The sequence below is a fragment of the Passer montanus genome, unplaced genomic scaffold (genome assembly GCF_014805655.1).
Source record: "Passer montanus isolate IOZ18808 unplaced genomic scaffold, ASM1480565v1 scaffold51, whole genome shotgun sequence".
Lineage (NCBI taxonomy): Eukaryota > Metazoa > Chordata > Aves > Passeriformes > Passeridae > Passer > Passer montanus.
This window is the reverse complement of record NW_024370041.1, coordinates 2407020-2421577: the sequence shown is the minus strand read 5'-3', so window position 1 is coordinate 2421577 and position 14558 is coordinate 2407020. Positions and strand designations below refer to the sequence as shown.

Below are 14558 nucleotides of genomic sequence, written 5' to 3'. Positions count from 1 at the left end.
AACAGGAATACTCAAGGGGAGGAGAGCCCTGAATTTAACTTCAATTTAAATATCCAGAGGCTGCTTTACCAATTGCATACAAGGACTACTAGTCTGATGTTTCCAATGAAGTTCCAAGGACAAAAATAAAACTGTGTAAATCACCATCACAAAATACTGCTTGAAATCCTCCAAATCCTCTGGCCTACTCCTGTTTGAGCAGGCAGGAAATCAGGAAAAGCATTCTGCCTTAGGAATACAAGCAGGACTTTGCTCTGGTCTAGATAAAACACTGACCCATCCCCACCTTATGGTTTGTGCAGCTCCTGAGCAAAATGCTCTCACCAGCCTCTACTACTTCTTTGTATCTCAGGAACAATAGCTGTGTGCTCAGAGCAAACACCTTCAGAGAACAAATCCAGCAATTAGCAATCAACTGTCCAAAGCCACTTCCCTGCATATGCAAATATCTCCCTAACAGGTTTATGATTCCTTGTCAATCAAACAAGGCAAAGTAAACACCTGCTTACTGTCCTGGCCATGACTAAGTAGAAAGTTTCACTCTCATTAGCCCTTAATGAAATTAGCCCTGGCAATACTGCATTTCTGATTGGCTGGGAATAGCAGGGAGGAGGAAAGATACTCATCAGCTCTGATCTGTTATTCTAGTTTTATATTAACTATTGCAGATCATGATGAACCCTCCCATGGCGTGGTGCCACCCGCACAGAGCTGAAGCTCAGCCTGGTCTTACAAGGCTCCAGTTTCTGCTCTCTGGTAGGATTATATATTTAAATCCTACTCACACCTACTCAGCCACAACTCACTGAACCTAAAGGGACTATCACCTTTGTAATCCAACCCTGAACATTAAAATATGAAATGACTTATCAGAGCACGGAGCCTGATATCCATGGAGCCTGACCTCCTCTCTGGAGGACCTGTCAACTCCTCCCTAGTTTTTCCATTTCAAACTGCCCAAAATTACATTAAACCCTTCCCAATATTCCTCATCCAGATAAAGAGGTGCTGGTATTGCCACCAAAATGTTGTGTTAGTCTGCAGAAGAACAGGGAAGATTTAGATTCACCCAGAAGGTGAGCAAGGTGGCTCACAGCACCCTCTCTCTGAAGGGTATCCACACCCTGCAGGAGTTAAAGCCACCAGTTCAATACTGACTGGTCAATGACAAACAAGCATCCTCCCTTCCTTCCACAGAGTCTGCAGTATCCCTGGGGAAATATTCCACAGTGTTCAGAGGTTCATCCTGTTACTCATTAACCCTTCCATCCTTGACACACAGTTCATACACCTGTAGCTCATCTGGCACTTGCCATTGCTTAGCCAGCAGTTACAGATGTGTTACAGATCTGTTAACAGATCTGAGAACAACCATCGAGAAAAATAACTTCCTCTGTTACTCCAACTCACACAAATCTGTTAGAGAGGAAGGAGGAGGGAAAGAAACCTGTTCACAGTGCTCCAGCATCTGCAGCTGCCTAACTCCAGTACTTTGGCTTGTGCAGCTTTGAGAGACTTGAACAGCTTTCCCTTTTCCCTTCTTTGTGGTTGATTTGGCCTCACCCCATCCACTTCTGTCTAGAACAAAGGAGATTAAAATCCATACAAAGCAATAGCAAAACACAGCACAATGAAAGCACCCCTTTTACATTACAAGGGTTTTACTCAGAGTCACACATTGGTCAAAAGCCAATCGAGTCTCACACCTGTACATGGGGGACACAAAAGACAAGAGAACTACAACACAGACTTGGAAAAGCTGCATCCCAACATCCCCGTCCAAGTCACACACTGCCTGCTCAAGATCCTCTCCCAGGGACCAGCAGGCCTCAAGAGCAGGGGTACACTAATTAATCTGGACTAAATTTTATCTTGGAGGCTGGCTAACACATTTCCCACCACGTTCCTCTCCAGCTTTTTCCTTCTCTCAGTATCCTGGGCAGAACTAACAAGCCCAAAGTAACCACAGAGATGTTGTGCCAGTCCCCATTAATAACTAACTCTTAAGGTTATCATTAGTTCAGGGGGTATGTGGAGCAAACCTAGAAAGGAGAATGTGAATTTTTAAAAACGCCTATTGCACAAATTAGGTCCACATTTTCCTATTTGTCTGTTGTTCCTGTGTTTTTATCTGACAGGCACAAACACTGACAGCTCCTAAAATACCCACCCAAGCCAATGCCCCCAAGTGGCATCTAGGGTTTGACACCTCTTGCATTACTCACTTGACAGGACACCCAAGATTGTGTGAATCTCTCATGAAATAAATTTACCACATATGAGAAGAAATTATTTTGTGTCCCATCAAGCTGGAAACCACTCGTAGAGAGGCTGAGCATAGAGGTGCAGCCATCCTGAGAAACATTAACCTGCTCCAAGGAGCCTCTGTTCTCAATTTACATTTTTCTTCTTTCCTTAGTGAAGCTCAAAGTAAGTTTGAACACTTAATGGAAGAAGTAGCCTGGAGTTATTGGCTGAATTTCTTCATGAAAATTGGAGTGGCTGGGATGAAATAACAACGTCAGGTTCCTCGCAGCACTGCAGGACACTGTGTTTCTGCTGTGATACCAAGGGGACACTGAGTAATCAGAGCAACCAACCAAACCCCACACAGCCCAGGTTTATTTGACTGGAAAGGCTGGGGGGGAATAAGAGATGGGAATGGATTTAGGAACAAACAGCATACACTCATTTATTAAATAACAGGCAATTTTTGAGTCCATGCAGACTCAGAACACTGCTCTCTGTCTTTGGGGATAAACTTCTCTGCAGTAACCCACAGTTTAAGCAGTGAATTTCCAAATTGCTTTCAGCCCTGGCAGTGCACACTCCACCCATCAACCAGAGCTGGCAGTCAGTAGAAGCAAAATGTGCTTTTCTAGAATAAAAATGTGAGTCCAAGCCATGCAGTCAAGCAGGTGAGTTGCACACTTAGCCCACATCCCCTCTGCTGTCTCACATGGGGTGGGTATCACAGATAATCTGAGTAAGTCATCCTTCAGGGATGGATGCAAAGTCTATGGGAGTGAGTAGGAGTCACAGCACCAACACTCACAGGCTCTGAATCAGGTCCTAACCTGTCACAACTGGCATGGGCTGCATCTGCCTATCTCACACGACATCAGGACAGCACGATCAGATCAGATCGAACTTGCTTTTGGAAATATTTTTCTTTTACCATAGTACCACAGTTACTATAACACAGCAGCAGGCTGAACAGATTTGCATCAGATAGAAGTGTTTGCAACTTCTGCATTCACACTGACTCCACTCTCAAAAAGTCCCTTATATGACCAAAAATGTTTCACCTGGCTGCAAAAGATTAGAGCAGGTAAACACAGCTAAATAGGTATGGGGGCGTTATTACCAGAGAAAGCCCAAAGTAAAGGCTGATTACAGAAAAAAAGATAAAGAACAGAAATCCAAACTAAATGTTCCAAACAATATCAAATGCATTTTAGCTTGAGCAGCCCACCAGAAAATACAGGAAGAGGTCAGATGAAAGACAAATTACTTGAAACAAGACAAAATGAGGAGGGTAATGAAAGAAATGTGAGAAAAAAGCACTTCCACCAACTCCTGTAATGCTGGGATACATTTGCACAGATCCTTTTGGCAGCTTGGTTTTACAAGTCACTGCAGACACAAGTAGGAGCTTCACATATCAGGAAAATCAGCTGTACCAGTTCAAGTCTCACTGAAAAATAAAGCTATGACTAAAGGTTGTTGAGGTTTTTTTTTAATTCAACCTAGGCTCAAGAGGATCTCTGCATTATTATTATTTTGCTCTTTCAGTGGAAATTTTTATCTCTTTCAGTAATTAATCCAAAAATGCGCAGGCAGACTCTACTGCATTCACACTATTCCATGATGAGTATTCTGCACCCAGATGTATCAGTGTCACTTATGGTGAGACAGACACTCAAAAAAGAATTATCAGAGAGGATATCCGAAAAGATCAGCTCTATCAGCCAACTCATGTCAAATGAAAAACTTCAGCTTTAGGTAATAAATGGCACCAATGGCCCCAAATCTTGAAAAAAGAGTTCCTACTTGCTAGCAATAGTCACTTCTTTTTCAATTTCGAATTATATTTTTTTCCTGAAAAAAACACTTTCCTGAAATATCTCAAGCACCACCTCATGGCATATGAAAGTGGCATCTGTGGCTAAGACTCAGGCTTTGGAGCCCAGCCTTTGCTGTGCGCAAGTTCATCCCAGAAAAGAGACATTTGGATTTGCTGCTTGCGTCTTTTAATGAAGGTCAAAGAAACATATGGACTTGAAAAACAGTTATAAAAGCTTTAGGGAAAATCTAGATGTATTTGAGCAATTTGCTGAATTTTGTAATATTCCTAATTAAAAACAAATAAAATCAACCCTAATTTTCCAGTATGACGCACACTGAATTTTATGTTTAAACTCGGCCTCAATTTAAAGCGGCCGACAGCCTCAGAAGAAGGGAGGAACCAGCATTTAAAAAATAACCAGGATTTTCTTAGCTCGTCATGTTGACTCTAGGTACAAGTCATGCTGACAGATTATTCATGAGCAAGTTCCCCAAGAGCAAGATCCAAAAAATGCCCCAAACTTCTCCAGAAGATGTGCTTGACTTCCATAAAATCTGAATCAGGCTGTTAGATCTGAACATGCTTCTCTTGCACAAGCGAGAAATTACCTAATCGTTCTATCTGGTAACAACCACTCACTAAGAATAAAGGCGTAATACAAAAGCCAATAACCATCTCTGTCCCATTACCATTATTTATGTTTTCTGTGTTTACTGAAGGATTCTTATAAAAACTTAAGTTCACTCTTGCAAACCCCAAAGTTACAGAATGGGAATTTTGTTCATCAGAATGAAGAACGCAACTTCCAAGAAATAAAAAAGCACCTCTAGCAACCTATTCCCTTTTCTTCAATATTAAGAGAAACAAAAATGGCACATAACATTATTTCTGCATGAAACCACTGAATTTTGACGTGGCCCAGTCGGCAAATTCCCTGTAAAGCAGACACCAAGCAGGTTTGCAAGCCAAGGTTCCAGAGAGAAGTGCCAGAACAGAAAGCAATTAAGGTCCCGTTCTTCCCCTCCCTACGCAATGCACCGAAAATGAAATCAACATCCAAACTAATTAGTTTCCAGCAGAATATCAGTTTACTTGCTAACAGGAGGGTGGTTACTGCTCTTACCAAAAACTTCTAAACATACCATACAAAATCTTGCTTAAGCCATGGGACCAAGCCAGGCACATCCCAGCGTTACCATATACGGTCACCAACGCGAATATGATGGCAACTTGACAGATTTGGAACAAATATTGCGTTGTTGGTCACTGAGATAACACAGGCAGGAAAATATCAGATTGTATTACCTGTGTCCAGCTGGAGGTGTGGCGTGGCAGGAGCTACATTGCTACAGGACATAGTCACTAAAGGTTAGTGACCCAGGATGGCATCAATCCCTGCAGAGGACACTGAAGACTTTTATGCCCAGTATGGGGCTGCTTGGAGAGAGCAGGAATGGAATAACACAAAGGATGAGCTCCTGGACCTGTGCTGTTATCCCAGGTTCAGAGCAGACGTTATCTGTCGAGGCTGGGAACCCGGCTGAAGCTGCCAGGCTGAAGCTCCACGCCTTGGCTGCCAGCTGGAAGGCACAGTCCCTCTTAGAAAACCACGGCACTCAGGTTTTGTTCTCCAAGAGTGAGTTTTGAGCACACAGGCATTCTAGTTTTCAGCCACAAGGGAAAGAAGGGGCTTGGATATCTACCAAAACAGCTCCCGGGGAAGACTTTTTGGAAGGCTCCCTTCAGGAGATCCTTAGCCTGGAATAAGATTGGCCACTGAGAGTTATTCCAGACTAAGTTTTTTGGAAGGTGTACACAAGCCCTTAGTCAAAGTCTTTCAACCTCAAAAGCATTGGTTCAAACACAGGCAGAGCCACCTCACCCTTAATCCCTTCAAACACAGACAGTTCTACCACCTGTACCCCTAAAATCAGACCTGCTCTCTATTTTCCCTGGATACTTCAGAGGTATTGCCTCTTTCTTAAGAGTTTATCTTGGTTTGCTAAGATACTCCGATTTCTAATGTCTTCATCAGTGATGAGATACATTGGTGGGACAGAGCCAGCAGGCACAGATGCGACCCTGGAAAAACGCCCCTTTTTGCTGGGAGGTGGAAAAAAAAAACCTGCCAGCCAAACCCAATCAGTCATTCCTGCAGGGCCCTTTGCCTTAAAAGGTGTCACCTAAATAAAGATGTAAAACTAATACAATGGTAACATTTAATGCAAGATTGCAGCTGAGCATTCAACTGTCAGGAAATATCAAAGCTGGAGCGCGTGGGCAACTTAACTCTGCCCCCTTGTGCAGATGCACCACGGCACAGCCCTTCCCCAAGCACAGGCACAGCATTCAGTCAGCTTCAAATTAACACCCTAACTACAGCATAACCTACTTCTGCCAAAAATGAGTAGAAAAGAAGGACCATCACTTTCCCAGAGAACCTACTCAGCCACCTTCCTCACTTGATCGCCAGCCAGCAAGCACCTATTTAACTTCTGATGCCTCGGATCAGGAGGTGCTGGCACACTTCAGGCCACACATGTCTAACCTGCAATCAGGACAAAGATATGAAATGCTGTTTGACCAAAACAAAGAGCCCTTCTTCCCCCAGAGAAGAGCCTCACAACCTCAGGCTGAGATTTGGCTGAAGGACTGCCTATAAAACCTGAGCGACTGTGGCAGGTAACATTCACACATCTCCAGCGGCCAAAGCCCTCGTAGGAGGCGTTCAGAAAAACTCTGCAGGCACATGAAAAGCCTGGCACATTTCTCCAAGAACCTGAAATTATCCCAGTGTAAACACCTAACAATTGGAGATATCTGTCAGCATGAAGTTTCAAAGTTCTGGGAAGTGTCTCATCTCTGCTCACAAGTTTGATCTTCCATCTACCTCCTTCACTATCAGAAATGTTCTCCTTCTCAAGGAGGTCTAAAGCAGGACTTGAATGTCAGAATTTTGTCTCTGTTTTCACAGCAATGACTCCTTTTTCTTCTCTACTTCCCCCCTCTTAAATCAGCACACAAATGAATGACATTTTTCATGGGTTTGGCCCTGGCTTTTAACCTCTATCTCTTGATAATTTTAAATAACCAGAACCATCTCTCCATACACTTACAGAATGGGTTTTTCTAGCTCTGAAAAGTGTTCAAATAATCCAATTACCAATATGATCCTATCAAAGTTATATTTAAAAGACCTTTCCACAAGAAAAATAACGATGTCCTGAAATTACTGCTGTTAATTTTCTGTCACTTCTTCACATGACAAGAGCCCACAGCACTTCACTTTCCAGGGGCAATAAGTGTAAGAGCAAGAAAATTGCAAACCAAATTTAAACAGGGTCAGCCAGTAAAGGAGCCGATACTCAGCTCACATCAGAGACAAGAATCTTTTTGTCTTCTCCTGCCCACTTCAGATCTTTTCCGGAACTCCACCAACTTCTCAGGTCCATTGCAATAATATACATCCATGAAGTCATCTTAATTCACACACTGCTGCCCATCGCCCACAACTTAAACTGAGTCTCCATTGTAAGCCTTGCCTGGAATTCAGACTTGAAGGAATTACAGCCTATACACTGTTTTCTTTTTCATTCAGCTTCCAGCCAAATCATTTTATAGTGCTTTTGCCTCCATAAAATATTTGCTTGAGAGCCAATGCCAAAAAGAAAAAAAAAAAAAAAAAAAAAGCAGTGCACTAAACCAAACTTGAGTTTTGAGAGTAATGCTCCCCCTCTCCTTTCCCACCCTCACCCCCAAGATTTATTTTTGGCAAGTTACAGCCCAAGTAAAGAGCAAGTTTAAATCTTTTAACTTGCAAGTTCTTCACACTGGACAACTTCAAGGTCTTATAACAATTCACAAAACTCTGAGACTGTTGGGAATTGCAGCTGGAGCAATCTGCATCCTAAAGTTGTACCCCTATTCTCCGGGAACGATGCAGCCCCTACTTTGTGACCAGAGGTGGGGGAGCTGAAATCCTGGATTCCCATTCAGGCTAAGGACAGCACCCACCCAGGTACAACACAGGCAAAGAGCAGGAAGCGCCACCGCTCCTCGCACTCTGATCCCACAGCTTTGCTAAAAGCACCTTGCCATAAAGAAACTTCTTTTTTCCTACCCCCATCATTCCCAAGTCAACGTATTTCAATTTGCCTCTGGAAGGGTAACCTGTTTATTGAAATCTGATCAACTGCTGGAGCCTCAGCACTCAAATACGCTCTAGCTGTTGGGAACTGTCATTTGTCTGTCACCGGGGAAGTTAATGGATGTGTTTGTTTAGTTTGTAAGTGGGAATACACAGGGCAGAGGCTGGAGGGATTACAAGAGGGGAGAGGTATTTCTGATCCACAGAGGAATGCAGCTGCTTTTCTTTAAAATTGTCTGTGTATTTTTACACAGGCACAAGAAAAGCCCCTGGAAGTTCACCTGTGCCTAAGAGACCTCCATCCCAAACGACGGCCCCGAACCACGCAGGTGAGGAGGCACCACACGTGGGCACGAGCCTGCACCCCTGTGCAGATAAAAAATGTGCAGGGGACGAGTCCCTGCTGACAGCAGCTCCCCTGGGGGGTCCCTCTGGGGGCACCACGGGTGTTAGCAGAGCTCACGGAGCAGAGGGAAGGGACAGAGTCCCAGGGTGATCGCACCAAGCGCGGTCCCCTTACCTCTCGCTGAGTCCGAAAATGCAATTATCCCTGCCAAAAGGAGCGCCAGCTGCAATTCCATTTTGAAAACCAGATCCCGCCGTATCGCACAGGCTACTGTCCTCTCAGACCTGGAGGCAGGAAAAAAGAGAGCAAAATAGTTACTGAGGAAAAACACCCTGAGCAACCCTCAACCTTGCAGAGTTTTAAATACTATTGAGAAGACTGACAAGAAGAAACAGCAAATGAAAGAGCAACGTACTTGTAATTCATTCCTTGGTGCTCAGTGAGTAAAACTTTGCCCTCCTCTCTGCTTTAGCCTGATATAAATCAAGAACCCACTGAGGCCAGTAAGCTCCTCTAAGTTTACAGTTAATGCATAATTCTTTAGTATCCTGTACAGAACCAGTCTGGAAGGCAAACAAAACGCTAGCAAGTGGCCATAAAACAAGATTTCAGGTTAACAATTTGCGGAGGAACTTGGTGGAAGGGGGAGGAGGAATGCTACCTCTCCCATCAGCAGCCCAGCAAACTTTGTGTTGCTGCTCCAGTGCCCCTCAGCCAGGCTCCGCTCTGGGTACGCGCCTTCCTCCACTCCGAGACCTCTCTGTACAGCACTGATTCCTCCTTTCCTCTTCTTCCCCCCACCAACAGCCCCACTTGTTTCCGTGGGCTCCAGAGGTGCGTCCCAAAGCGCAACCGCACTCAATTACCCAGATTCTTGAAGATGCCTTCGCTGCGATACGCACGCCCGGGGAAGATCAGGTTTACATTAATTACACCCCATTCTCCTCCTAAAACTCTCACTCTCTAAACACTGTCTGGATTCCTCACCCTTGTAAACTCCCCGCTTTAAACACCCCGTGCCCCCAGGACACACAACAACCCGCGTACAGCATCCAGCGCGGCAAACGCGGCCGCAGCGCCGCTCGCTCCGCCGTCCGCGGCGGGCAGCGGGAGCGGGGGGCGCCGGGGCTCGGCGGTGACGGGATATCGGCCGCCGGGAGCCGGGGTCGCGGGAGGGAGGGAGGGAGGGACGCGCGGGGGGACACCCGGCGCGATGCCACCCGGTGCTGCCCCGCGCCCCGGGGCTGCGCTGGCGGCTCCCGGCTGCGCAAAACGGTCGCCCGGCGCGGTGTCCCGGCGCGGTGTCCCGGCCCGGGGGACACACACTTACCTTGGCTGCTGCCGGGCTCTAACACCGCGCTCTGGAGCCCATCCCCGCCGCTCGCCGCCTCATGCCCTCCGCGGCCACGGCGCCCGGCGGGCGCTCCGCCGCCGGCCTCTACCTCATCCCCCCCGTCCCCGGGGTGGCGGGGGCTGCCTGGGGGTGCCCTCCCCACGGAGCGGCTCTGCCCCTTCACCGGCTTTGGAACAACCTCCCCCCGCTTCGCCCCCCGCGGGCGATTTTTTTTCCACTCGAGAGTCACGGGCGAGGAGGTCAGGGAAAGGGGGAAACCTTGTAAATTATTTTTTTTTCCTGCTTTCCGGGCCGGGCTGAGCGTGTGTGTGCGGGGAGGGACAGCGGGGACCTGCCAGAGCCTCCGGGGCTCCGCGCCGCGGGATGCCCGGTGATGCCGTCCGGCGGCTCGCCCAGCCGGAATCCCGTTTAAGGAGCGAGGGGAGGAGGGGAAAGGGGCTGGGGAAGGGGAGGGGAGGGGGGGGGAGAGCCGGGGAGAGAGAAACCGGCGATAAAGCAACTTTCCCTGCAGGGCTTTGTGGCGGTGGGGGCCGAGCCGCCGCGGAGGGCGGTGCGGGGCCGCCCCGCTCCAAACTTCGCACCAATCCCCGGGAGCCCCCGGCAGCCCCCGCCCTCCGCCGGCCCCGCTCCCCTTAACCCTTTGCGGGCGGCAGCGGCGGCTGCGGAGCGCTCGGTGCGCGGGGAGCGCGTCCCGCAGTCCCCATCGCTGCCCAGCCCGCAGCCCCGGCGCTGCGGTGCCGACCTCGCCGTGCCCCACAGCATCCCCCTCCCCGCGCCCCCGTAAGCCCAGCGGCGGTGGAGACCTCCGACCCCGCACCCCAGGACCCCTCCCGACCAAAGCACCCCTCGGCCCGGGCCGGGAGAGAGCCCCGGCCGTGGGAACCCACCGGGAACGCAGCCGGGAGGGACGGGGGCGGCTGCCCCGTTCTGATCGCTCGGCTTGGATGCAAATGATGCCAGAAAGAAGCTGGCCTGAGCTAAACTTAACCAAGTGGAAAATAAACTGTGGAGATGTCAGTTCCTTATATTAACTGTTACAATTATTTATTATTTACTTTCAAGCGCGACTCGGCTGATGCATCCGCTCTTGCAGCAAATCACTCTTCATACAGGATCAAAACCAACCTGGCAGAATTCACCAAACAGACTAAACAAACGACAAGAAAAATTATTGTCCCAATGGCTAAACATTTTGTATCTCAAAAGAAATATCATTACTGTTGATGTTATAGTTCCTTAGATCTCTTACTTGATATGCTCCAGCATGAAGACCTCCTTGAAAACAAAGTTGTCTCAGTACTAGTTCAATGTGATAGGCACCAGGAGAATGCCTAAACCCAAGCCAAGAATTAGTTTGAACATCTGTCTTATCTGTTTTGTTAGGATTATGAAATCACACCATTTTTATTGTTATTACTAAATATTTTTACTGAGTGGTTCCTGACAACATTAAATCTTAATACACAAAATCAATGTGAAAAGCATTTAAGACTAAACATATAAACCCCTCAAGCCAGAAACAAAGCGGCTGACAACACTGGTTTTGTATTTTACATATTTATATCATAATTTTTATCATTAAAGTTAATTCAGCTGAGAAATCCCAGATGGACCCCTTCTCCTATCAGGCAATAACTTCAGCCTCATTGATTTCAAAGACAGTGTTGATTGAGGGAAACCTTCAGGACTTAACCTACATGGTCATGTTCATGCCATGCCTTCTGATAAAATCACTCTAACTTGCAGCAGAATGAGAGCTCAGCTTCATGCTGCATCTCGGGATGATGTGTAAAACACCTCTTTGCAACATTTTACAGCCATTTCACCCCAAAGGAGTCAAGGTCTTTGTCCCAAGGACATCTCCACACAGGTGATCCAGCCCTAGAACTATCTACACAGCCTCTGTGTCTGTGCAGACTGAAGTCCACAGCAGCCTCAGTTCTGGTGCAGATGTGGGCCATTGGTTCACAGGCAGGTTTCCCACCACGTTAGAGGGACCTGGCTGAGCTCCTACTCCACGTCTTGTTTTTCAAGTCATGCACAGAGGCTGAGGCTTAAATCCCAGATACACCATGACTATCTTGTCTCAGACTGTCTAGACTTGGGTGAGCTCTCTCTGGGCCTCAATCAGCTCAGAAAGAAAAGATCTTCTTCCAACCCAGGCTGTGCCTAAGCTCAGCACTGAGCACCCAGTTCAGGGTGAACATAGGGGATAAAAATCCCTGAATGGATCCATTCCTTCCATCCTCACTTCCTTATTGAAAATCACGTGTGTGCCTTTGGAGGCTCCAACATCTCCCAGACTGAGATTTCTCCTCACAGTACAACTATGAAGCAGCAAAATCTCTCCTGCTGCCTTCCACCAGTGTGAAGTTCTGGAAGATGAAGGATTACAGAGGTGGCACACAAGAAGTTAAAAATTATTCAGGTGCCTCAACACCTTCAGATACTCTTTAAGCCCCTTCCTAAGGTGTACAGAAGCTTTTTTAGAATATGATTCCAAATGATGTTACAAAGGGCTTACACGGGGAAGGGAATGGAGCCCACAGCTTCCATACCCTAGGCTAAAATAACCGGAAAATAAACCTGTCTGACATCAAAATTTCAGCACTATTTTTAATTTTTTTTTTCAGGGGCCTGAAAGAAAATCTGAAACCCATGCTGTAGGCTTCATCCATCTCAATCTCAATACCATAGTAGAGAAATAAATGTAAAATATTGATTCAAGAAAAATAATTAATATTCCTGAAACAGTTCCTAGTTTATCAGAAACAAAATCTCATGTTGTTTTCCCAACACTTCTACCTAAAAAAGGAAACATGCAGAGCTGTGTTTTTCTTCTGGGCTGGCTGTAATTTGTGGATGATTGAGTAGTCTGAAAGTCAACAGCCCCAGTTTGCTCCTGCACCCCACGGTCCTGAGACAAGGCTGTGGGAAAACAGCTTTCTGGAGCTGACAAACAAAAATGAATGCTAAGCAACGAAATACGTGTCTCCACATGGCCTGAGAAGCAGCCTAACAGTCCATTTGTATCCCAGTTGTCCCCAAAGCCCTGTTTCCAGACCATGGCTTTTCAAATTTTGCATGGCTGTGATGGTCTAGTGAACATCCATCCCCAGGGTGACTTTCCTTATGTCTCCAAAACCACAAACTGGATTTTTCCCAGCTTTTCTACCTCTTTTCTCACAGGAGCTGCTCACCTCTGCTATCACAGAACTCCATTTCCCCGCATTTTCTCCCTTCCAACTTGACGGTTCAACCTTTTCTTTTTCTGGGACACGCAGCACCTTCAGACTGTAATTCCTAACCTGTTCCAGTGATTATTTTTTTGTTTTTTTTTTTTTCCCCAGCTGCAGGTGGCAGCCACGCAGCCAGATTCCCTGTGACACGCAGCACTCCACGGGGCTGGCAGCGCTGCCCTGCCCGAGGAGCACGGGGCCCGTGGCACAGCTCCATGGGGACATGCCACCGGGGCGCAGGGCGGCTCCGCGCAGCTGACGGAGCACGTGAAGGTGATGGAAGGGCATGACCAGGATTAGCACATTCCCTCCACCTGCCACCCCGTCCCGGCAGCCCTCCTCTGGTTACCCAGCCACGTGGGGTCAACCTGAGCATCCCTCCCAGATGCCTGGGGAAGGGGGTTGATGTGGATGCAGGGAAAGGTGAGTAATGGGATTGATCCCTGGGTGGATCAGTTGTGATAGGGCAGCGCAGAAAATGTCACATGAAATTAAAATTCTCCTGGGAAGACAAGGAGCACAAAACGCACTTTTCCATTTGCACAACAGCAGAGTCACTGCCTGCTCCACTTAGGTCTATAGCTAAGGCTGAAATGGTGTTTTTCAGAGAAAGCAGAATCACTGTCTTCCCTATATATGGTAACTGAGACCCAGCTATAACCTAGATAACATTTAGAGGGGCTGAATGGGCAGATGGAAAGATCAAACAGGGTGGTACAGTGCTGAAATCTATGTCACGTGTAAATATACATTTAGTCCCTTAGAATAGGTTTGCTCTAAGTAGTGTTGCAAAGAAACAAATGGTTCATCATATGCATGTGGTTCACTTTTATACATGAAGCACGAATGCCAATGTCTGACAGAGGGAGAGGGTGGTAACAGGGTTAGATTTGCTATCATCCAAACCTTGGGTCCTGTGCAGAATGCTGGGAGGTCCCATTTCCCCATGGCCATTATACCAGGGCTTTTCTGGCTTTCCACAGGCACAAAAGATCCCTCTGCTGCCTTGTGGGTCTCTCTGTTGGTCTGAAGCACCACCAGGAGAGAATTCCCAGCCCTTTCACCAGGACCGCCGCACACACTGCCCAGCCTCGCTCTGCCTGGAGAATGCGCTCGGATTTCTCATTGGTGCTAAATCTGCACATGACAGCATCTGCAGGCAATCACTTCCACCATTCCCAGTTGGGCAGCAGGCCCTGTCTCTCTTGGCCAGGTTGGGCACGCTGTGTCAGCGCTCCCTGGCACCGGGGAAACGTGACAGCCCTGAGCAGAGTCCAAGAGGTGCTCGGGGAATGCCAGCCCAGCCCAGCCCAGCCCAGCCCAGCCCATGCCAGGAGGACACATCTCTCTGGCAGTGTGAGTCCCTCACACTGCCTTCCCAGCAGCTGCCAAATGAATTTCAA

At 47.3% G+C, this 14558-nt stretch overlaps 1 protein-coding gene across 1 annotated transcript in view; it reads right to left on the bottom strand.

Annotated features, from left to right (window-relative positions):
* The window catches only part of FGFRL1 (fibroblast growth factor receptor like 1), a 166984-nt gene extending 157059 nt beyond the window's left edge, over nt 1-9925 (bottom strand). The window contains exons 1-2 of the mRNA XM_039723820.1: nt 9893-9925; nt 8737-8846 (exon numbers count right to left, since the gene is read on the bottom strand). Of these exons, the coding sequence (XP_039579754.1) occupies nt 8737-8797 (61 nt within the window). The 5' untranslated portion in view covers nt 8798-8846; nt 9893-9925. The remainder of the gene's footprint in view (nt 1-8736; nt 8847-9892) is intronic.
* Nucleotides 9926-14558: the final 4633 nt, after the last annotated feature.